At 40.8% G+C, this 23752-nt stretch overlaps 1 protein-coding gene and 1 long non-coding RNA gene across 3 annotated transcripts; both read right to left on the reverse strand.

Annotated features, from left to right (window-relative positions):
* Window positions 1-822: 822 nt before the first annotated feature.
* On the reverse strand, window positions 823-3803 carry LOC113163154. The gene is made up of 4 exons (XR_003298878.1): window positions 3729-3803; window positions 3497-3655; window positions 3057-3148; window positions 823-1480 (listed from the first exon to the last, which is right to left on the reverse strand). It is a non-coding gene; the product is annotated as an uncharacterized LOC113163154 (long non-coding RNA).
* A 3710-nt stretch (window positions 3804-7513) lies between these two features.
* Window positions 7514-23466, reverse strand: LOC113164439 (nectin-2-like). 2 transcript variants are annotated; one of them, XM_026363743.1, is made up of 8 exons: window positions 23345-23466; window positions 21674-21754; window positions 21405-21533; window positions 20895-21218; window positions 20159-20488; window positions 18548-18832; window positions 17553-17654; window positions 7514-8978 (listed from the first exon to the last, which is right to left on the reverse strand). In XM_026363743.1, exons 3-8 carry the CDS (start codon window positions 21463-21465, stop codon window positions 8974-8976), a joined length of 1107 nt encoding a protein of 368 aa, XP_026219528.1. In that variant the 5' UTR covers window positions 21466-21533; window positions 21674-21754; window positions 23345-23466; the 3' UTR covers window positions 7514-8973. The 2 variants fall into 2 exon arrangements, with proteins under 2 accessions (XP_026219528.1, XP_026219527.1); XM_026363742.1 differs by having other exon boundaries at window positions 21405-21754.
* Between the last annotated feature and the right edge of the window lie 286 nt (window positions 23467-23752).

A 23752-nucleotide genomic window follows, 5' to 3' on the forward strand; every position in this document is an offset into this window, starting at 1 on the left:
AAGACTAGCCTAAATACCGCCCGGTAGTAGTGTAATGTCTGAGTCATCAACTTCTTTTCTTTACTTCTAGATTCTGATGACTTTTCAGCTTCATCTTTACAGTTGCAGCAAAAAAACCAATTAAATTTTCTGTTATCTAATTCATTAATGTTGGTGTAAAGTTATTAAAAGGCTGGTTTAAAGTGATTCAGATGGTCTGACGGAGCTTGTGCATGTTATTATCTAAAAAGGCTGAATTAATTTATTTTCTCATTTGTAATCTTCATGTGTTTGTCATTATTTTTCTCCTGTAGGTGAAGATTTAAATTGTGAAACAAAAATTAAAGTTCGACGCAACACAGTTTTCAAAGCCGTCGTTGGACTAGAACTCAGGATTAACTGCACAGTTGTTTCCTGCAACGATTCACCAAAAGTCTCTTGGTACAAACTTGAGAAAACTGCAGTTCCTGTGGACATCAGCAGCGGCAGCCACATTAAAACAGACTGGATAACGTTAAAACATTTAGAAGGGATTTCATTATTGGTTTTCAAAAACATTCTTAGTAGTGACTCAGGACTGTATAGATGTCAAATTGGAGGCACTGTAAGTCACACTATCAACGTCTCTGTTCACGGTGAGTTCTTAATTCACTTAACACATCTGAATTGGAAAGTTCTGACCCAAGAAAAAGTTGTTTGGATAAAACAAGTTGTGTTTTAAACACCTGCTGAATAGCAACAAAACAAACAAACAAACAAACAAACAAACAAAAAAAAGCTGCATTTGGGTTTTATTTAAAACTATTAAATATTTCTGCCATTACATGTCCATAATTCCCTTTTACATCTCAGACATCTGTGTTGTTTTGTAGATAATAGAGAGCTGACCACTGCTACATGGACGGATAGAACAAGTAAGTAAATGTAAACTTTACACTTTACATTATATAATATTTTGGAATATCACACTTTTCCATAACTTAATTTATTGTGAATGTTAATATGTCTTTTTATAGTGAGTTGTTTCTGCACCGAATGATGTTGTCTCTATACTGGACTGTAATGATTAGGGAAAATATTTCTTACAGACATTGCATGATGAATTTTCAACCCTTTCAACCCACTATTCATTATCACACTGAAGCTATCAACTGTTTTGCAGTACAATCTGCATGTGTTTCAGATCATGTTGAGCCAACCACAATGGCATGGATTTTGGAACTAGGTCAGATCTCAATCCACTCTTTTGCGGTGGGATTGTTGTCTCACATACATTTTTTACTTTCATAAGACAGGTGTTGAATAAAATCATGCTGACTTAAATTCTTTACTCTCCTGCAGAGAACCCGACTCAGGACTCTTTGTGGCATTATGTGAACCGTGTTGTTGGAATGATTGGGTTTTTCCTCATAGTGGCAATAATCTGTGTTGCATCAAAACAAGAGTGTAAAGGTGAGACATCTTGATTGTTGCATACAGTAGTTGACTGATTTTCCAGGATCTGCAGACAATGCAAAAAAAAAAATACATATACGTCATATTGAAACTGAAAAAACAGGAAATGATCTCACTTTATTTTTATCCTAGGTGTCCACTGCGCAGGAGGATCCAGGACCACAACAGACCCGAACCCAGAACCTTCTGACCACGAATCACCTACGATTTCTGTTTATGAAAATGCGTAATGACGGAATATGTGCTTTGAAATCTGTCAAGTTAAAACTCATGATATTAAGGCTAATATCAAATACTGTAAACTAAATCTGATGCACTTTTATGATTTGCAGAACGAGAAAAGGTCAGAAGCAGCACAAAGCTAAGAAATTGACGTTTTTTCTAGAGGTTTTCTAAACTATTTGTCTTTATTTAGCTGTTTTGTGTAACACACTCACTGTTTATATTGAAATTCTGACTTTGTGCTGTTGCAGTAGTGGTTTCATAAAATTCTAACCAGTTTTTCACCAGTTTCACCGATATCTTTTCATGTTTCATCACTGCTCACACTTCCTGATGTACTTCCTGTATATCAGTTACTGTAAATGTCCTTTTTTGAGCATTGTTGTGTATGTTGAGTACAGTTTCCTTGACAGCATGAACTCTAACGGGGGTACACACAGCAGAGACCACTGTGATCAAAAAGCAGGAAGCACAGGTAACCACATGTCATCTACTGAGATAAAAAGCACCCCTACAGTATTAGATGTTTAGACAAGTGGATAACTGGTTCTTCAGGTGTTTCCACCATGAGATCTAACTGTCTGACCATCGTTCATGTGTCTGTCTTGGCGACACTCGTCCTCATTCTGAATGCTGATAGTAAGTTGTCGTTTATTCTTTGTACATTTCTCAGTCTGATCAGGGTTTGTTAACTTTTATTTACGTTTTCACATTTTTTTTTGTTTAAATAATTAGTCAATAAATTATGTTTTCCGATTATCAGTGAATGTGATGACGTTTTATATGTCATCACAGATCAAGAGCACATGAAACATACACATAAACATTAGTGGACACACACAAAAAATCAACAGCTCAGAATCAAAACCAACACAGAGTGAATTTAACTTATATTTTGGAAAAAGTTAAACAATACAATCAACATTTTAAAACTAAGGGAGGTTAAACATCAACTATTTCTAAACTGACTAAATGTGAAGTTGTGTGAAGGTTGTATGTTGATATATACTAATACTTTTTACTAATGATTTTTATAAACAGTGTGTTGACGATTAATGGAAAATAAAGCTGTACTTTTTTTAAACCAACAATTTAAAATTATACAAATGTGGTCCAACTGCTTAATTTTCCTAATATTTTTCTAAAACTGATGATCACCTTGTGATAATAAAAACTAGCAGCAGTGTGACGACTGGAGCCTGTGCTATGTAAACTCATACTGAGTCTCCTTCAAAGATGAGGTTGGCATCATTGCAACCTCAGCAACTTTCTTCTAAAACGTATCTTAATGAATGAGCTACATTTAATAAACCTTAACATGTTTATTTAGAGGAATTTATTTCAGGTTGCACAAAACCAAAAGCAGTCAAGTGCTTTAACCACATAGTTGACTCACTGACCTGAATTTGTAGTTTGAGGGTCACAGCTGCACCATGAAAAGATGTAATGACAAGCCTCATCCTTTCTGTACTGTACATGCATATCCCTGTAGCTGTCAAAAAAAAAAAACATTAATCAAAACACAGTGCAACATTTTAAATGAAGACACAAAGTAGGGACACACGTCAGTATCAAATGACTCATACTAAAAGCAGCATGAGTCATAGTAACAAAGGTCACCTAGGATCATTTCTGCACAGCAGAACTGTATCTAACATGATCAACGAATGTTTTTCAGGTAATATCAAGGACACCACTTCTGTTTTGGAACCAGGTAGGAGTCTTACATTTAATATATAAACTTATAAAATAATGCTACAAAACTTAAAAGTTATTTTTTCTTCTTTGATGCTGATGCAAATGTCCACTGTATCTTGCAGGAATATGTCCCCTTGTGTACCGTGTTGTTGGAGTTGTGGTGTTTGTCTTCATAATCATATCCATATGTGTGACACCAGAGGTGGTTTGTAAAGGTGAGACTTGATTGTTACGTATCTGTGCAGACAGGAGTTGACTGATTCTTCAGGGTCAGATAGGTCTGCAGTCTGCAGACCGTGTTCTGGAAACATAAGAGGTCAAAGAGTTAAAAACAGATTTAAAACACCACAAGAAAATAATACAACTCCTCTCACCTTATCTCTATCCAAGGTCTCTGCTGCGCAGGAAGATCCAGGACCACAACAGATCTGGATTCTGTACTCTTTGACCAGGAAACAGCTATTTATGAGAATGACATGTGATGACTGTGGTCTTAGATCAATCTGCCAAGTGACATTAAGTATTGATTAAAATCAGAAAGTTCATGTTATTCATTTCAAAACTAGAACCCACAGCTTCTGATATGTCACACTCTAAGTTTGGTCTAATTCATGCTGGGTCTAGCGTGCTTTGTCCTTTGATGTACAATAATCACAACTGTGGGAATTATTTGTCTTTATCTTTAAAATGTTAAAATGATCAAATCTGTAAAACTGTCACAGATTTCTTTTTTCTGACTGTCGTAAGTAAAAGGTGACTCCATTTTGTGATTTTTATTTCCCATAACTCATGCTGTAATAAGACAGAAGTGAAATTTCTTACATGAGAAACCACCACCAAAGCTCAGTATGTGTGTGTGTGTGTGTGTGAGCACATTTATAGGTAATAGTTTTGCTTCCTGCACAGGTATCAATCTTTGTGCACACATCCGGTGCAAATACCTCTTGTAAAAGTGATTATGTACATTGGCAAATGTTCTTGCATCTCTGTTCTCTGCTTTCTGTTGCATTTGAGTGAAGCCGCTCTTTTTCTTGGGCACAGTCTCTGATGTGCATCAGGGAGCTGACAGACTGTCGAGTGATGAACAGGAAGTAGAATTAAACCACATGTCACGTAACCATATATAAAAACAAAGACATGGAAGTTGTTTTACAGTGGAAGATCTGAACTTGTGACTCAAGCTCGGACTGTTTTGTTAAAAAAAAGTTTTCTATTTTAAAATGATTTCTTCTTTTTCTATATACATCAAGATATTATCTTTAAAGTATTTAATCTGCATCAATAGATTAGTACTTTTATGCAGTATTAAATAGAGAGAAGTTACAGTTAAACCAGAACCAGATTTCAAATTCACCCATCCAACAATCAAAAACACACTTTATAAACAAAGTCAAGTCAAAGTCCTAAGGATTCATCATCTGGAATCCATCAAAGTCTGTAAAGATATTTAGATATTTTACAGTAAACCGTTGACCTTCTGGTGATAATAGGTAAAAGTCAGGACATCAGTAAGGTCAGTAGTGCGCATCCTTTCTGGACTACAGATCTCTGTATTAAATGTCATGGCACATGTGATGGGTCTTGAGATATTTCAGTTGTAGTCATAAGTGTGATCTGACTAATCTACACTGCAGTACTAGCAAAACAAAAAAAAGATGAAAGGCTAGAAATTAACTCAACTGGTATTTTTAGTTGAGTAGAGTTATAATAAAATGTAAAAAGTTTAGGTTCTTAACTTTAATGCTAACATCTGGCCGAGGAAGTAGATTTGACAATTAGCTTTTTGGCTAACAGAAATGTTTACTGTGGATTTTGGCTGGTGTCAGTAGATGTTAAACGTTAGCTTTTCTACATCGTGAACTCTAGCATCACTGAATTTGACTGTAAAAGTCACCTTTAGACGTAATTCTCAATATTGGCAAACATGCATTTGTGCACTTGTGGTTATGTGTGAACCTTTGCACATATCACATGAAAGCTAGAGTCTATTTAATTCAGTGTTAGACTACAGATATTTATACTTAGTTCAATACTAAACTTAGTGCAGAGAGAACATTTGAACAATTTCTGCTTCCAACATTGATAAAAGGTGCTAATAAATAAATGTGAATCTAAATGTGATGTCTGGCACCTTGCAGTATGAGTCACCTTTACTTTACAGGTGACCATGTGTCATCTTTGGGGGAAAACCTTCTTTTTGTTCAATTTCGGCACATCATAAGATTAACTTTCTTTCACCCTGAATCCAGGAAATGACTCCTTTCAGTTCAACCTGAAACGTCTGAAAACTGAACCAGAAATCTCCAGAGACACACCGTGATTCTAAAGGTCACATATATATATATCTAATGTTGCTTCAAAAATAACTTCACAAGCTTTGGAAAAACAATAGGTGTGATTCATTAACAGGTAGCGAACATGATGCAAAAGGTTTCTCAGAACACAGAGTTAGAAAGTGGATCAATAATATAACAAACAACTAAACAAGCGGCCATGTAGTGACGTGATTTTAACAGTGTGACCAGGTTTAACCTCATGGATTTGTCCAGTAATTAAAAGTTCTGTGAAGGTGTTTGTGTGAAGAGACAGATGTTTTCATCTAAAACGAACTACAAAGTGCATCAGATTACTAGTTTAATTGTCAAAGACAAACTGAATTTGTAAAGTGGGTAAGCAGCGATTGGGGGGGTTGGTGGTGTGGATGTACTGTGTAGGGCTGCAGGAAGCACGTGGAGCAGTGGGCCTGTGGGATGTGTTACCTCTGTGGTTAAGAAAGTGCTACAAGCTGACGTACATTGCTGCATTGCCTGCACAATCTGAAAGAAGCATTCACACAAACACACACACAAACACACACTTGCTTTTGACCCCACCCTACATGCTCCATCGCCCACCATGAAATAGGCTCACTGTCACTTTAACTTCCTTGTTTACAACTGTAAAGAAACTTTGTGTATGTGTGGTTTTCTTCAGGTGTTACTGGTGTCAGAACCTTCGACGGCTGTTTACTCTTCATAATTTGTTACAACAGGTAATGTGGAGAATTTCTGTCGAAAATTAGGAATTAAAGCTGCATGAGATGGGAAATGTTGTGATCGCTTACATGAAAGCAGGTTAAACAACATCGCCACCTAGTGTTGGAAAAGCTAAATTCAGGATTTTTCACTTGAAGGCAACAGGTCTGATGACTTATTGTTATCTTAGTGAGACAGTGCTGTAGACACATCGGCACAAACCTCACAAAATATTTTTACAAGGAGGGCGAATGAGTTAAGAAATAACTGTTTCCTATTTATCTTCATTTTTAAGGCTCAGACGAACCAAAACAAATATGCACTGGTGATTTTATTGCAAAGGTTTCCTCCAGATAAACCTTTTTATGTTGTTGTTATTGGACAGTTTATTTGCTTTAATGACATCAATGGCACTGATAATAATCAACATTAATCTACCACTCAGTACCTCTGAGTAAGAAAGGAACTACTTTTCCTTTCCTGTCTTTGTGAGGTGTGGAAACTGCACAGGAAAAAAGCTGTCTATATTTATAGTACATGTAGGGAGTTTGGAAAAAACCATCACAATAGTCCACTTCACACTTTCCATAGCAGGATAAAAAAAATAAAATACGCAATTAAAGTTTAAAATGGCCTTCATTCAACATCAGAATTAAACTATTCATTCAAAGTCACTCACACCTTGTAAACAAGCTGCATCCAGCACTCATAAGGTTTTAACTTTGCCTAAGTTTTAATTCAAAAACAATTGTATTTTAAAGACAGGTGCATCTGTACACAGCATGAAACTTGACTCACAACTGTCTCAGTCAAATATTACCTAAAAATACACTTGTGAAACTGAAAAAAAGTTATTTTTAAACTATTCTGAGATAAATATAAATATTTGCATTGCTTAGTCAAGGACTACAGCACAAACGCGCCAGTCTGAGAGCAAAGTAGTAAAATCACTGGAGTGGGCTGTGGAGGAAATGAGTTTGCGTTAACTTGAGGTGAGGTTACTGTACCACCCACAGTCTCCAAGAATCCAAGCTAGTTCAAGTCAGCTCCAAATACAAGGTGATATTTACAGGAAATAAACTGATATTCCTACTTAACACCTTTAAAATGCAGATGATGTAAACGAGCAATGAAACAAAAGCAGATGAAGTTTCAGGTTTAATTTGTTCCAGCAGTAAAAGAAACTATACATGAACTTGTACAGATGATCAAGAGTGATGTTCAAACTCAGAACACTCTGAAAACAGAAATATTAGCAGTAGTTTAAATGAATCATCTTGATATACAGATAATTAACTTCAGTGTAAAAGAACAGTAGATGTTAAGGTGTAAGACACAGATTTAGATTTTTCTACAAAACTAACCACACTGTACACAGCCCATGCACGGCTGTATTAATACTGTGAAAGGTTCGAAACACTGTACAGGCCACGAAATCATAACACACATACTATATGTAAACATACACACACGCGTGTGTCACACTCTCACAAACAAACACACACAGTCACTGACTCACGGCTGCAGGGTTCATCCACACAGGAATCGTTTGGGCGGTGTCAACCACAGAGCACTTGAAGGTTACAGGTCGACCACCCCTTCGCCCCACAGAGCTCAGCAGCTATAAATAACTAACCTTTCATTCTTTCCCACTCAAACCATCATCTCAGTGTGAGTCACACAGAGCTGGGTCACCAGAAGGTCTGACTTTAACCTCTGCCCAACTGTAACTTGCAAGTCTACTTCCAAAGTGGCCCGGTGCCCTTTTAATCATCTTTCTCGTCCATTTAACAGCCACAGACAGAGGGATATTCAGGTGACGTACCACCCTGTGGTGGCCATTTTGGAGGTCTACAACATTACGACTGCAGTGACAACAAAAAACTGTAGTGTCTTTAAAGTTCAAACACAATTTACAGATCCAGAAAACTGGTTTCTTGTGACATTATAATTACTTTTTGTTCAAATATTTAATTAATTACATCTACGGAGTTCATTTAAGTCAACATTAACACTGATTGTGACTTAGTTATTTAAGAAAAAGTAAAATTTTAAATTCACAATTTAAAAGAATATAGAAAATGTGTTTTTGAAAAGGATCCTTTGTAAAATAAAATACTAACCTATTACAGTGTTCAACGTTGGAGAATTGACCAATAATCACACACACACACACACACACACACACACACACACACACACACACACACACACACACACACACACACACACACACACACACACACACACACACTGCAGCAAAGTAGAGAGCATCACTTCAGCCCGACAACTCGACCTCCACGATGCCACAGGATGAACTGATGCCACCTCTTAGCAATAATCATAGAAACTTTTCCACTGTAAGTGTAATAACTAGCATTAAATAGTGTGGTTTTAGTTCAGTTTACTTTGTTCTAAGTGTGTGTCTGTACTAGCAGGACCTTCCCAGCTCGTAAAAGCAGAACCAGCAGTGTTGGCTCGGGTCTGTAGCAGCTCTGTTCCCTTCCTCTGCACACTGAGCTGGAGGGCACGGTGCTGAGCAGCTAGGTCAGGCTCAGAGCGCCACTGGACCTTCATCAAAGCAGCTGTGACGCCTGGCTCCAAATCAGTCTGGGCAGAAAAAAAGAGAGACACACACAGTTAGATAGTCGGTCTGCTACCATTGTCCTAAGACCACCAGAGATTTAACTCCTCCTTCTTTCATTATCACACAGTCCTTCCTCATCTGTCCACATGTCCTGTTGGAGTGCGATGCCCTTTTCCTGACACAGCGTCCCTGAGATTTCAGCAGTAAAGGGACAGCAGATAATTGATTCTTCAAACCAGCGATGCAAACATTTTATTTTGGAATAATTACAATAATTACTCATGTCTGTTCCTAGGCTAAATGTTTATTACATACTATGCAAATCCCATAAGAATCTGTTGAGACGAACCCCTTTTCTCACCTTGACGTCAAACTACATGTTGTGGCTGATTAATCATTAATCACAAGATGTTTCACTAATTTACCTAAAACTAAATGATCTTACAAAAAAACAATAGAACATGTTGCCAGTCCTCAAACATAATAAAGTTACATGAGGTATAAATAGCCATTCATTATTGATAAATAGCCATGTGGAGCTCAATTAATTAACAGTCCTCAGAAGACAACATCAGCCTGCTAACATGGTAATGTTCTGATATTTAGCATGTTTAACATCTTAAAATAGCATGGTTACATTTGCTAATAAGCTCTCAACACAGTGGAGGCTGATGGGAATGTCAGGCATCTTGGTCACAAACCACAATTTAGAATTTAAGAACAATAGTGGCACTAGATTAAAATATAGAGGATTACAAAAGCAAACATCTCAGGCTGGACCAACAGATAAGAATAGAAACTAAAACTCAAACTAAGGCTTGTTTGACGTCTTCGTTACTCAATCAGGAGAGTCAAGAGAGGCGAAGCAAACTTTTTAAAGGATGCATGTTGTGTGACTGGATTCACCACCATGTAGATTACAGATGCTACTGCACAACTTCTTTTTCTCACAAATCACGAAGTGCAAATCTCACAGGCTCGAGCTACTCTTGGCAAAAATGTCACAGCGTCATGTTCAGCGGTTCTGTTTGCTTGGAATGCCAAAATAAACACGGTGAGCACATACAAGTCTGTGCACACACCATAAAAAGAGTCCCCAAAACTCCCACTCAGCTCCAAAAACACCACATGCACAAAATAATGAAACATTGCAGGAATTCCACAGCCATAATCAAGTGCCTGCCACACCTCGATGTACATGTGGCAAGAATGTGAGTTATTCTGACGCGGATCACGTAGAAAACGTCCAAAGTGTTGAAGCTGAGCGAGAAAAAAATGAAATATATTTGTGAAAGAGGAAAAAAGCTCCCTATTGGAATTATTTTAATGTTTGTTTAGCAACCAGCAGGTGTCCTATTTATCATGTTAACGCCCTACCGTGCTGCTTCTTTCATGATTAGAGTCTCTCTAATCTCTAAGGAACAATCAGTGTTGCCCTCATGATTCAACCGTGTTTGTGTGCTGGACCGGATGTGGGCACTCACCCACTGTTGCCACTGAAAACATTTGCTTTCATGAATAAAAGGCTCTTAATCTGTGGTTAGCTTCCTGCTCTTGTAGTCGTGCCACTCCTATATAACTTATAGTCTGTACATCTCCACCCGGCCACACCAAAAATCATGGCGACTCAGACACAAATAGACCAGCAGCGTTTTACTGGAACAACCTCAGAGCTTGGCCCTGCTTTTCAGTCAAGCAGAACTAGGCTGAATTACACCCACTGATTCAGGGGGAACCACAAAAGCCATTTTGTGGCCTTGTGGCTCTTTGACTTCAGCCACAGACATCACAAGTTTTCGAGCCATTCACAGAGGGTTTCTCTGCAGCAGAGACATCTCGGACACAAAAATAGAACCATGCAAATCAAAAATTAATAAATAAACTAACAAAAAATATTACTGAGTGATATGTACAGAGGCAAGAAAAAGTATGTGAACCTTTTCATTTCATGGTTTTCTGCATTAATTTGTTATAATATAAGTAAGAACAACCATAAAAACCGCATAGTGCTAGTGGAAAAAATTTGTGAACCCTTGGAATAAATCACTGAGAAGCTGCCCAGGCCCTGATGAAGCACAGCAGGCCCACAACTCTAGTCAACACACTCAAGTGAATTTTCTTCCAGGTATGTTTGCACCTGAATATAAGTAGCTTTTTGGAGGTTATTTTTTCCCCAAGGTTAACATACTTTTTCATCTATCACTATTAGTTTTTTTTTATGTTTTTTCTCCATAAAGTACTTCAGAATTTATTTTGTGCTGTTATTTAAGACACTTTTTAAAAAATTTGTTATTGGTACTCTTGACTTAGATGAAGATCAGATCTGATTTCTTGCCACTGCATGTACTGGTCTGCAGTCTCTAGCTGCGGCTTAAAGGTCAAGTTCAGCACAATGACAAAAAAAGAACACATTCATTTTTCTCTAACCATTTGGTTTGACAGTGTGGGACTTTTTAATAAATTGGCAACAGAAATCTCAGAGGGAAATATCTTAAAGCTGAGACAAAAAAAACCAAAACTTTTGTCTTAGACTGATATCAGTAGGTTTTCGTGAGAAAATATTTTCTTTGTTTATCTTTTTGTGATTTGTGTGGATGAGTCCTCTAACCAGGACATTTTTTTTTAAACGTTGATAAAATTGAACCACATCAGCTCTAAATAAAGACACAGGCCTTGATTCACTCTGCATTACAGCTCTTTTCCCCTGAAGTACAATCTGAATAACGTCACATTAAAAGCCTGTCTTCCTGGCACATCTCAGCCAAGCCAAGGCTGAGAAATACAGTTTGTGTGTGTCTGTACAGTCAAGTGTAAGCGGGGGTGTTGTTATCAACTGGGCAGCCTTTCAGCTTTGGGCTCTGCTTCCTTCTTGTCACTCCTCCCCTCCTCTAAGACCCCATTTTGTCTGTCTTCCCCCACAGAGCAAGGGATTAGACTGAGAAAGAGGGTCTTTTCTTCTGGCTGCTAACTCAAGACAATCAGCACAACCACTTGTTATTCTGCTCAGGATCCACATAGTTGGAAAACGAGGCAGTCTTTCAAGCAGTAAGGAAAGTCTCAAGCAAACAGTAGCTGAGAAAGATCTATTTTTGCAGGGACCCAGCTGCAATCTCAAGAGATCTCCTGCTGAGTGCAAGCTCTGGCCTAACAAGACACTATCAATCACATGCAAACCCAGTATTAAAGATTGTCAAGACACTCATCAGTTAGGGATGTGAGGAAAAACACAAACCCTTTTAAACCAACAGTATAATTTATATATGCTTTTGCGGTGTGCGACTCTTGTGGGCGAGAGTTGGTTTTGAATCAGAGGAGGTGAAAAGGAAAGAAGGAATGGAGACAATGTGTCAGTGGCTTTCCAACTTTTAGCCTTTAGGGAAATGTGACTACAAGACGTTCCCAGTGACTATCTTATCGCACAGGAAAACAAAGACGAGGAGGAGCTGGAGGAAAAAGGACACTTCCATTTTAGCTTGAGCTTCTGATTAAGCAGAGGTAGGAAAGCTGAAGGAGATGCAGCATTCTTGAAGAATTTGTGGACAGTTTCGTTGCAGTATAAGGATTGAAACTGTGGATTTCTCTCGACCACTCGTGACACAAAAATCTGTATTAAAGTCGTTGCCAAAGGGTGCAGCCGTGGGACAATCCCGACCTTGAAACATCGGTGCCCACTTTTGTTTTTCTTCCTTTTGTTTGTCCAGCAGAACGTCAGCCAAGGCTTTCGCCGTTCCCCTCATGAGTTTGGTTTCCTTGCTTCTCCTGTGTGGGCAGACAACTCATGATAAAGGGGAAGTGGGCGGCTGTCCATGTGCCACATTACGCCAGTGGCACCACTGTTTCCGTAACACCCAGGGCAGATTATGGGAAAGGTGATAACAGGAGTATAATGTGTTAGTGAGACATGACCACACCATCAGTAGTTGGTGATGGTGGTTATATAAATGTAACTAAAACTGAACTAGAACTAGAACAGATACATTCACACAACTTTGACACAGCAAATTTACAAAGCAGTCTGATATTTTTGGTATTCGTCATCATGGATAATTTCTCATACCACTTTCAATTTGCCCAAATCACAGAGAATCAGGGCACACTATAGATGTTCACAACAAAGTTATACAGTGAGGGATTAAGTTGGGATTCAGTATATATATGTGTTTGCAGAACATCTCTTATAACATTTTTCTTTACAGTTTTATGTTTTTATTTCTTTTAGACTCGACTTGATCGGGTTGTACTATACTAACACACTGAACTCACAGCTAGATCATAAACCACTGGGTTGCCATTGACCCATTGCGATCTATCAGTGGCTTTCAGGAAATTAAGTTTAGTTTTAAATGAAGCTGATAATAAGGCAGCTTTATTACTGAATGGTCAATTTCATTAGTATCTTCTTCTTCTTCTTTCGGCTTTTCCCATCAGGGGTCGCCACAGCGAATCATCCTTTTCCACCTAACTCTATCATGGGCATCTTCTACCCTAACACTAGCCAACCTCATGTCCTCTGTTAAGACATCCATATATCTCCTCCTTGGTCGTCCTCTTGCCCTCCTGCCTGGCAGCTCCATCTCCAACATCCTTCTACCAATATACTCACTATCCCTCCTCTGAACATGTCCGAACCATCTCAGTCTGGCCTCTCTGACTTTGTCGCTAACACAGACAACGTGAGCCGTCCCTCTGATGTACTCGTTCCTTATCCTGTCTAACCTGGTCACTCCTAAGGAGAACCTCAACATCTTCATCTCTGCTACCTCCATCTCAGCCTCTTGTCTCTGTCTCACTGCTACCGTCTCTAACCCATAGAGCAGAGCTGGTCTCACCACTGTCTTGTACACCTTTCCTTTGAGTCTTGCTGACACTCTTTTGTCACACAACACTCCTGACACTTTCCTCCACCCGCTCCAACCTGCCTGCACTCTCCTCTTCACCTCTTTTCCACACTCTCCATCACACTGAACTGTTGACCCCAAGTACTTAAACTCTTGCACCTTCTTCACCTCAGCCCCCTGTAACCTAACATTTCTACCTGGATCCCTCTCGTTCAGACACATGTATTCTGTCTTACTACGACTGACCTTCATGCCTCTTCTTTCCAGAGCAAACCTCCACCTTTCCAGCTGTTCCTCTATCTGCTCTCTACTCTCACTGCAAATCACAATGTCATCCGCAAACATCATTGTCCAGGGAGATTCCTGTCTGACCTCATCTGTCAGCCTGTCCATCAACATAGCAAACAAGAAGGGACTCAAAGCTGATCCTTGGTGTAGTCCCACCTCCACCTTGAACTCCTCTGTCTGACCTACAGCACATCTCACCACCGTCATACTTCTCTCATACATGTCCTGAACTAGTCTGACGTACTTCTCTGCCACTCCCGACGACCTCATACAGTACCACAGCTCCTCCCTCGGCACCCTGTCATACGCCTTCTCTAAATCTACAAAGACACAATGCAGCTCCTTCTGACCATCTCTGTACTTTTCCATCAACATTCTCAAAGCAAAAATGGCATCAGTGGTGCTCTTACGGGGCATGAAACCATACTGCTGCTCACAAATCTCCACCTTCTTCCTAAGCCTGCCTTCCACTACTCTTTCCCACAGCTTTATTGTGTGGCTCATCAACTTTATTCCTCTATAGTTGCTGCAGTTCTGCGTGTCACCCTTGTTCTTAAAGATCGGAACCAGAACACTTCTCCTCCATTCCTCAGGCATCTTCTCACTCTCTAGAATCCTATTGAACAAACTGGTTAAAAACTCCACTGCTGTCTCTCCTAAGCACTTCCACACCTCCACAGGTACGTCATCAGGACCAACAGCCTTTCCACTCTTCATCCTTTTCAGAGCCTTCCTAACCTCATCCTTTCCAATCTCTGCTATTTCCTGCTCCACAACATCCACATCTTCCTCCCTTCTTTCCCTGTCATTTTCCTCATTCATCAGCTCCTCAAAATACTCCTTCCATCTTTTCTGCACACTCTCCTGGGTTGTTAGCACCTTTCCATCTCTGTCCTTAATCACCCTTACCTGTTGCACATCCTTCCCATCTCTATCTCTCTGTCTGGCTAGCCTGTACAAGTCCTTCTCTCCTTCCTTTGTGTCTAACCTGTCATACAGCTCATCGTAAGCTTTCTGTTTGGCCTTTGCCACCTCCCTCTTCACTCTACGCTGCGCTTCCTTGTACTCCTGTCTACTTTCCTCAGTCCTTTCTACATCCCACTTCCTTCTAGCTAACCTCTTCCTCTGGATGCATTCCTGTACTTCCTCATTCCACCACCAAGTGTCTTTACCTTCTTTCCTCTTTCCAGATGACACACCTAGCACCTTCCTACCTGTTTCCCTGATAACCTCTGCTGTAGTTTCCCAGTCATCTGGAAGCTCATCCTGACCACCAAGAACCTGTCTCAACGTCTGTCTGAATTCCTCACAAGTTTCTTCATTCTTTAACTTCCACCACTTGGTCTTCTTTTCTGTCTTCCCTCTTTTCTTCTTCCTGACCTCCAGAGTCATCTTACACACCACCATGCGGTGCTGTCTGGCTACACTCTCTCCTACCACCACTTTGCAGTCACTAACCTCTCTCAAATGACCTCGTCTACATAGGATGTAGTCCACCTGTGTACTCCTACCTCCACTTCTGTATGTCACTCTATGTTCCTCTCTCTTCTGGAAGTAAGTGTTGACTACAGCCATTTCCATCCTCTTAGCAAAGTCCACCACCATCTGTCCTTCCAGATTCCTTTCCTTCACACCAAACCTGCCCATCACCTCCTCATCACCTCTGTTGCCCTCACCAACATGCCCATTGAAGTCTGCTCCAACAACTACTCTCTCTCCTCTGGGGATACTCTCTATGACCTCATCAAACTCACTCCAGAATCTCTCCTTCTCTTCTAACTCACAGCCAACCTGTGGCGCATACCCACTGACTACATTCACCATCACCCCTTCAATTTCTAGCTTTATGCTCATCACCCTGTCTGAGACTCTTTTCACCTCTAGAACACTGTTTACAAACTCCCCCTTCAGGATCACTCCTACCCCGTTTCTCTTCCTATCAACACCATGGTAGAACAGTTTGTATCCTCCTCCAATGCTACGTGCCTTGCTGCCCTTCCACCTTGTCTCCTGCACACACAGAACATCTACCTTCCTTCTCTCCATCATGTCTGCCAGCTCTCTGCCTTTCCCTGTCATCGTGCCAACGTTAAGAGTCCCTATTCTCAGATGTATGTTCCTGCCTTTTCCCTTCTCTCTCTGCCCACGAACCCTTCTGCCTCCCCTCTTTCTTCGACCAACAGTAGTCAAATTTCCACCGACACCCTGTAGGTTAACAGCATCGGTGGCGGTCATTGTTAACCCGGGCCTCGACCGATCCGGTATGAAAGTCTTGTGGATGATTCGCATGGTTATTTTGGCCATTTTTACGCCGGATGCCCTTCCTGACGCAACCCTCTCTATTTATCCGGGCTTGGGACCGGCACAGAAATCACTGGCTTGCAACCCCTGTGGCTAGATTGGTCAATTTCATTAGTATAACGTATGTTTATTAAGTGTGTTTTTTTTACACTGGGGTGTAGACGTTTATATCTTTTTATGATTTATGAATGAGTTAGACATACCAACATTTTAGCCATAAAAATGTATGGTTGGTGTTTTGTTTCTTTAAAACTTCATTAATTTTAAGATTTTTCACCACCTGGGGGCAATAAAAACAAACTGTCAACACCACAATGACATGACTTTTGAAGTTTATATGGCACCTGATGGAAACATCTGGCTGTTTTAACTGAGTTTTTATGGGCATTTACTTCTGCTTCATGTGGAAATGACCGTGATGACAGAGGTGAGAGTGAACCAAAACAATGATCTGAAAGATGCCAAAAACCTCCATAATACAAAGTCGGGATAATTGTCTCTCTTGCCACTAAAAGCAACTTCCTTTATATACATGCAGTGAAGTCATTCATTGTAAATTTACAATACTGATAACCAACAAATTTTAAATGGCCATTCTGACACAAAATATGATGTACGATGCAAGGTATGGCAGTTTGGCTCCACCACTGCAATTGTTAGAGGTTAGTTTGGTGTCAGGGTCCATAAAATCCTAGGATGTTTTGTGTTTATACAACTAGAACAAATGCCAACACTTCGTCATAATCACTACAGTGACAAGAGGCACTCCAAACTTGGCGGAGCAGCAGGCCACAAGACAAACAATCCATTGAAAATCAGCTATCACGGGGGTGTTTTACTCCCATGATAGGCAAAAAAGAATCTCCCATGGAAAAGACCATATCATTCTAAAGTGCTCTAGCTGTTTTTGCAGATGTTGTTGCCAGTTTGCTCTTGAAACCGGGGACCTTAAATGGGAAAATCTACATTTAGATGCTATCATAACAGTAGTTACATTATTTCTGATGACATGCTATAATTTTCTATTTTGCAACCACTGCCTGTATTTCCTAAAAAGCCTTTGGAAAACCACTAGAGAACATGGACTGCACAGGGACAGGGAATCTGTTATTTGAAGAAGTAGAGAAGAGAAGCTGGCGCAACTGTTGGAAGAGTAAATGTGGGACTCACCGTCGGTGCAGACGAAGCATTTGCAGAGACACACACACAGACACAGGAGAAGAACCGCTGCCACACCGCACACCGAGAGGAGGATAACCATGGCTGGACCCACTGCAGCACACAAACACACACACACTTAGATCTACATAAAGTGGTGTTGTTGTTCTAAAAGTGTTGAAGTATGTGTCAAAGTATGACATCTGGACTAAACATGTAAGATAATCTGGTACAGAAATAACATTTCTCTTATGTGAAAATATTCCTTCCCGTATGCTGAGACATGGCACAGGTTTCAGGACCCCATCAAAGCAGCCATAATTACCCGAGACTAAAATAGCTGAGAATACACACATGTGGAAAACAACAGCTTTGTTTGTCAGCACTAGCGTATGGAAAGTATAACTGTCTTTTACACATTGTTGAGACTACTGGAGCTGATTTCCAAAGTATAAACAGTACGGATGTCAAACATGTACTATCCTGTGCCTCTCATCTATAACATGCATTAAAGCCATAATGCTAACTAACTCTCCAGACACCATAAAGCAGTAGATGGCGGGAGTTTCTAACTGCATAGGATAATTTTTAGAACACAGACCCAAATTCTGAGGATATTTCTGATAGACTTTTCATGGTGATCTGAGTCTAATAATCCAGTTCAGTTCAGGCAAAGAATCAATTTATTTTTGCCTGGATGACAATTTCTTCTAATTATAAAAGCACAGATGGTGGCAGAAAATGATGTTGTGTTATAAAAATGACTCACAGGGTTAGAATGTTAGCAATGTGACTCGTATGTATGTAATGTATCAGATAAAGCACATTATGAAAACTGACAGCTCTAAATATGAAATTACTACACTTCCTATGATTTTACTTTCTGCTGACTCTTGTATTTTCAAACCTCAACATTCATTCAAACCTCATCTAGTGAATACAGCTGTGTGTGAAGCATCTTTCCATTCATGCCTATTAAAACAAAACACTGTGTATGAGCTCCTCACTGTCTGTGTAGAGGGACACGGACAGAGGTTTCTCCAAACCCCGGTGGCGCACGATGCATTTGACCAACATGTCACTGAGCAGCCCCGACTGGAAGGACAGTGTGCTCGTTACTATCGTCGTGCCGTCGCCCTGGTCGTATTCAGATGATATGGGGGGTCCAAGAGTTCGATTGTCACCACCGACGTTCCACGTGATCTGTGCTGCAGGGCGGGACTGGGCCGTGCAGTTGGCCTCTGTGACTCCTGAAGGTGAGGTCACGTACGTCACCTCTGGTTTGGGTAAAACTGGAAAAAGAAAGACGGAGGTTTAGTGTTGAACCAAAGATTTTCCATTGTCTTTTCTTTCTAACACCAGCAGCTTTTAACAATCACAAACAAGACACACAGTTGTTCCTCTGCCTTCGTAATGGAGATGGAGAGACACATCACCTGTCAATCTCTCTGCCCCGAGGACACAATGACACAAGTTGTCCTGCAGGCAGAACCCAGACAGAGAACAGAGGCAGAGCAGCTTTTACTGACTCGGTTTGTGTTTGTGTGTCTGGAACTTTGGCTACGTCAGCTTAAACAAAAGCAAAGCTTGTTTAGCAGAGCAAGAGGACATTCACACACCTACACTGAGGCCTTGTGTCTAGAGAAACAGAGAGGCACTCATCCCCTCGGCTTTCTCCCAAATTAATCACCCCTTTCCCTCAGCGACACCCCTCCTTCTGTCCACATTATCACTCCAAAAGCACACAGGCGCACACAGGGAAACCACTAACACTTCTTGAACTTTTGCTTCTGAAGCTACACTCTTGTGTGACATTGTGATTAACATCTCTCTGGGGAAGACAGAGGAAAAAAAAGGGGGACGGGGTTAATTGTTGGCAAGAGACGCGAGTAGCTGTCTCTATTGGTGGTCAGAACAGTAGTTTAATGACCCACCACAGCAACCCTCACCTCAGAGCTGCCTGTGGTCTTGTTTATACGCAGCACTTCCCTTTCCTGAGCTATGTCTGAGATAGACGTGCACGTGCGCACACACACTGCACATATTTCCTCTCAACATACAGTTTATCTCTAGAACAGTATGTGTCAAAATCATTTGGAAAATAATGCCAACAGTGTCGAAGCACATGCTCCTCGAGATGCCAAAGCTCAATTGGTCCATTTTATTTAAATTGCTGGTGCCCTCATTGTTTCCTTGTAAATGACAGCAACAATAGGAAAGGGCTGGTGGAACGGACGGAAACAATGTCTTGAAGTTGCCCAAACTGAGTCCCATAATTATCTGACATGGTTTGAACAATGTCTGGAAATGGCTGAATAGCTGAGCAGCTATTTCCAGAAGTACTGTAAGTCAAATATGATTTGTACTAGCATCATCTCAGCGTGTCCATAAATTCATGTCTGTTTATTATGCACAGGGGGAACTGTTCAGCATGTTGTATGACGGCTTCTGCAGCTGAACCTTTGTAAAATCTGAGAAAATGTCCCATAGAAAGTCTGTAAACTGAATCTGTAATTGAGCAGGATTCTAGTTTACTGCTGATGGTCAATTTAAGCTAAAGCAGAAATAAAATGATCAGATGTTGTGTGGACAAACAGTGCTTCTGTCACCAGACTCACCGTAGACAGAGAGGCAGGCCGTGGCACTTCTGGTGCCGTCTGGGAAGGTGTGGAACTCACAGGTGTAGCAGGCCTCGTCCTCCGTCCTGACCGGCTGGATGGTCAGTTGGCTGTCGTCCAGAGTCCGGCTCAGGCTAACCCGACCTCTGAAAGGCTGCTGTATGTTGTGATGACCTCTCTTGGCGTAGGAGGCCACCTTGGTGGTGTCGCCCTGCTCAGCCGTCTTTCGCCACAGCACCTGCTGCACTTTCTCAGGGAAGCTGTACAAGCAGGACAGGGTAACAGGCTTCCCGCTTATGGCCGTCTTGTTGCCCTCCAGGTGCACTTTACCTGGGACAAAAACAGTGCTCCTGTTATTCATATGGTGGATTCATCTTCTGCTGAAACGTTACAGGTCTGGCATCTTAATAGTAACAACAGGAAGCTCCAAGGACTGTTGTTCTGGGAATTCAGACCCTAACCTACTTCTTTGTGTCTCAAAGCATTCTGGGATTTGTGAGCAAAACAATCAGCAGCAAAAAGCTTTGTCTCAGCCAAAAACACACCAAAGTTCAAATGTCAGGTGTGTGCGGCACTGGGAAATGCTCCCTGAAGATAACCTATGCTTTAACACAACAGAAGCGTGGATCTAAATGCCAAATCAAACAGGAAAACATTTTCACAAGAGACTATGAATAAACTTGTCTGTCTGGAAATATTCCAGCGAGATCTGAAGCATCTGAAAACATGAACTCACCAGTGACTGTGATGCACGTCTTGCCTTTTTGAGAGCCTGTTGGGAAAATATCAAAGACACAGCTGTAGCAGCCTTCGTCTTCTGGCTGCACCTTCTTGATGGTCATGTAGCTGGCATTGTTGAAGTGGACGAAGAGCTGCACGCCGGGGTCTTGACGGCTGATGCGGAGGGGCACGCTCTGTTCATACGCCAGGACGACCGTGTTCTGACTGTTAAGCCAGCGGACTTGCCGGACGGTTTCACCTGCTGACGTGGTGATGTTGCATCCGAACGTGAGGGGATAACCTGCCTCTGCGATCAGACTGGACGGGGCATTAACCTTAACTGATGAAAGCAAGAGTTCACGCAGAATATTATATAAATATATAATTATATATAAAATATATTAGAATATATTTATTTTTATTTATTAAAGTCTACATGTGACACACGGTGTTAAAGATTCATCAAATCATTTCCTGTGTGAAATCTTTACTGCAGGAGCTACAGTCCATTTAATAAACTACACACCTTGTGCCCTGGAGACGACCGTCCAGAGCAGCAGACACAGTGGGAGGGCAGATGCACACATGGCACACTGAAGCAGGGTTACCAATCACTCGCTGAGCCAGTATCACATCCAGGCTGCAGCTGCAAACACTGTGATAGAGTTTACGCAGCTTCAACCACAACCTAAAACTCACTGTGAAACCTCATCATTGAGTATTGTTGACAGCTGGTTGCTGCATAAAGACGGTGAACAAGCAAAGAAGTGAGTGTAACTCAAGAGGCTGTGATACCAGGTGTCAGGAGTTCGTGTGGACGTGTTGAGCTGCTGGTGGTCAGCACAGTCGTGGCTGCATCTTATTGTTGTGGCATCGCTGTGATAGGAAACACGAAGCCAGAGGATTACACCAGTAAAGACAGCATCCCCTGAGCATACACAACATGAGACATTAGAGCATTTACTACTTCAGGTAGTTCACTTTAAAATCTGTTGTCTTGGTGGTTCAATCTGCAAGCATCAACAAAAACAGCTGCTGATTCAGGAAGCATCACCTGGGGTCTAATCATGGGTTTATATGTGACTCCACAGTGTGCCTCCTGCTCCTGTAAACACATAATCATCCTAAAAAAAACAGGAGAGGCTGCCACTTTGATGTCTACACAGCGCTGAACCCAGAGTTTCGCAATCGATACCTGAAATCTAACCTCAAGACAATTACATGAGTCTATATGTAAGTCAGAAGAGGGCGTGCGCTGATGTTGACAGCAGCTGATCTCAGCGGCTTGTTGGGAATAAACATCACAAAACTTGTGGCAAAGCTCCTCACTTGCTGATGAGGGGGAGATAGTCGAAAAGCTGTCACTGTAAATCTACCTGAAAACTGTGCTGGGATCAGATCAGAGGCAAAAGGTGGGAGCAGCAGGGATCAGGCTTTAACTGGCTTTTGATTAGACTCTACAATCGAGCAAAGAGGATTTGCTGGCGAAGACAAACCCGCCTAAACCACAAGACAGACCAGGTCTGGACCTCAGAGCTTTATGGGTGTTACTGCTCTTTTACAGCGCCAAACATCTGGCTTCCAACATGCAGCCTGCTCCTGTTGGGCAACAGTTAAACCACCTATCCACCACAAAAACGCTACTCATGTCTGACAGTGGGCTGTGATTTCCACAACAAACGTGGTTCAATCAATCAACTGTTGGCTTTTAATGCGAAACTACAACTGATGCAGCTCTAAATATATTCACGGAACGTGGACCGAGTCTGCTTAAATGTTTTTAAGCTTCCTGCACCTTCTTTGGGGGGTCAAACGCTTAAAAAGAAGGTTCAGCTTATTGAGGAAAGTGTTTAATATTCACCAAGAGATGGAGAGAAACCAGACTGGAAACCTAAATCCTCACATCAGCTCTAAATCCAGATGTGTGCTCAACTTGCTGGTTCACTTCCAGAAGATATATGTTCTGTAAAATCAGCCAGTTCTGTGCATGGAAATCATACCTGTGATAAGTTAACACATGGAAATCATTTTAAACTATAAAATAATGTAATATAATAAGAAACCAGTGACAAAAATCACTGAAAAGGAAAATTAAAGACACCTTTCTCTCAGAAAAGTGGAACAAGTTAAATATCCTGTGGCAAATTGACCCCTTAATTAAATAAATTTAAATTGTATTTAGAGGTGTGGTCGGCCATATTTTTGTTAATCACGTCGCTGAATTAATTAAAAGAAAATGAAAACACCCATGAAGAAAGTTCAACGTTATTTTCAGTCCAACATTTATAAATTTACGACAGAATCAAGGATCGTAGGAGCTCAGTAGGTGGGTGGATGTAAACCACCTGGACACCATGTGCACAGAAAAACTCCAAAGTCCAAAAACTCCAAGTTATTCAAAGAAGTTTATCGGAATAAAATAAGTTGAGACGTTTTTATAAGAAGAGAAGAAGTCGACAAACTCACCGACTGACAGGAGATGATCGAGTCGTGGAGATGCTCTCTGCGCTGCAGGTCATGTGAAACTGGAACAGACGAAATCATGGTTCAAACATTAAACGCGGACGAAGCAGCGTCGAGTTCCTGTCGCCTCGTTTCAGTCCTGGTCTCAGGACTCAGATTTCCTCCGAGCTCATGTCTGGACGAGCACAGACCTCCTGTGGTCGAGTTGCGCAACTGCTGCAGAAAATCAGCGCTGCGTCTCCATGAATCACAGAAATGTTGAATTCTATAAAATCAACAAATCATCATAATTAGTCATCAGTGAAAAACGTAAAAACTGAATTTTGTATTACAGTGTTTTGTGTACAGTATTTTACATTTCAGATGCAGTTTTAATCAGATCTGATAAGATGGCACTACAATACTATTTTT

Source organism: Anabas testudineus, chromosome 2 (assembly GCF_900324465.2).
Source record: "Anabas testudineus chromosome 2, fAnaTes1.2, whole genome shotgun sequence".
In the NCBI taxonomy this organism is placed as follows: Eukaryota; Metazoa; Chordata; class Actinopteri; order Anabantiformes; family Anabantidae; genus Anabas; species Anabas testudineus.

Coding starts and splice junctions, on each gene's coding strand:
- LOC113164439 (XM_026363743.1), bottom strand. CDS start 21,465: ATGTGTGCATCTGCCCTCCCACTGTGTCTGCTGCTCTGGACGGTCGTC. Junction 20,489..20,894: donor GACGTGCATCACAGTCACTG/GTGAGTTCATGT, acceptor TTTTTGTCCCAG/GTAAAGTGCACCTGGAGGGC. Junction 18,833..20,158: donor GGCCTGCCTCTCTGTCTACG/GTGAGTCTGGTG, acceptor TTCTTTTTCCAG/TTTTACCCAAACCAGAGGTG.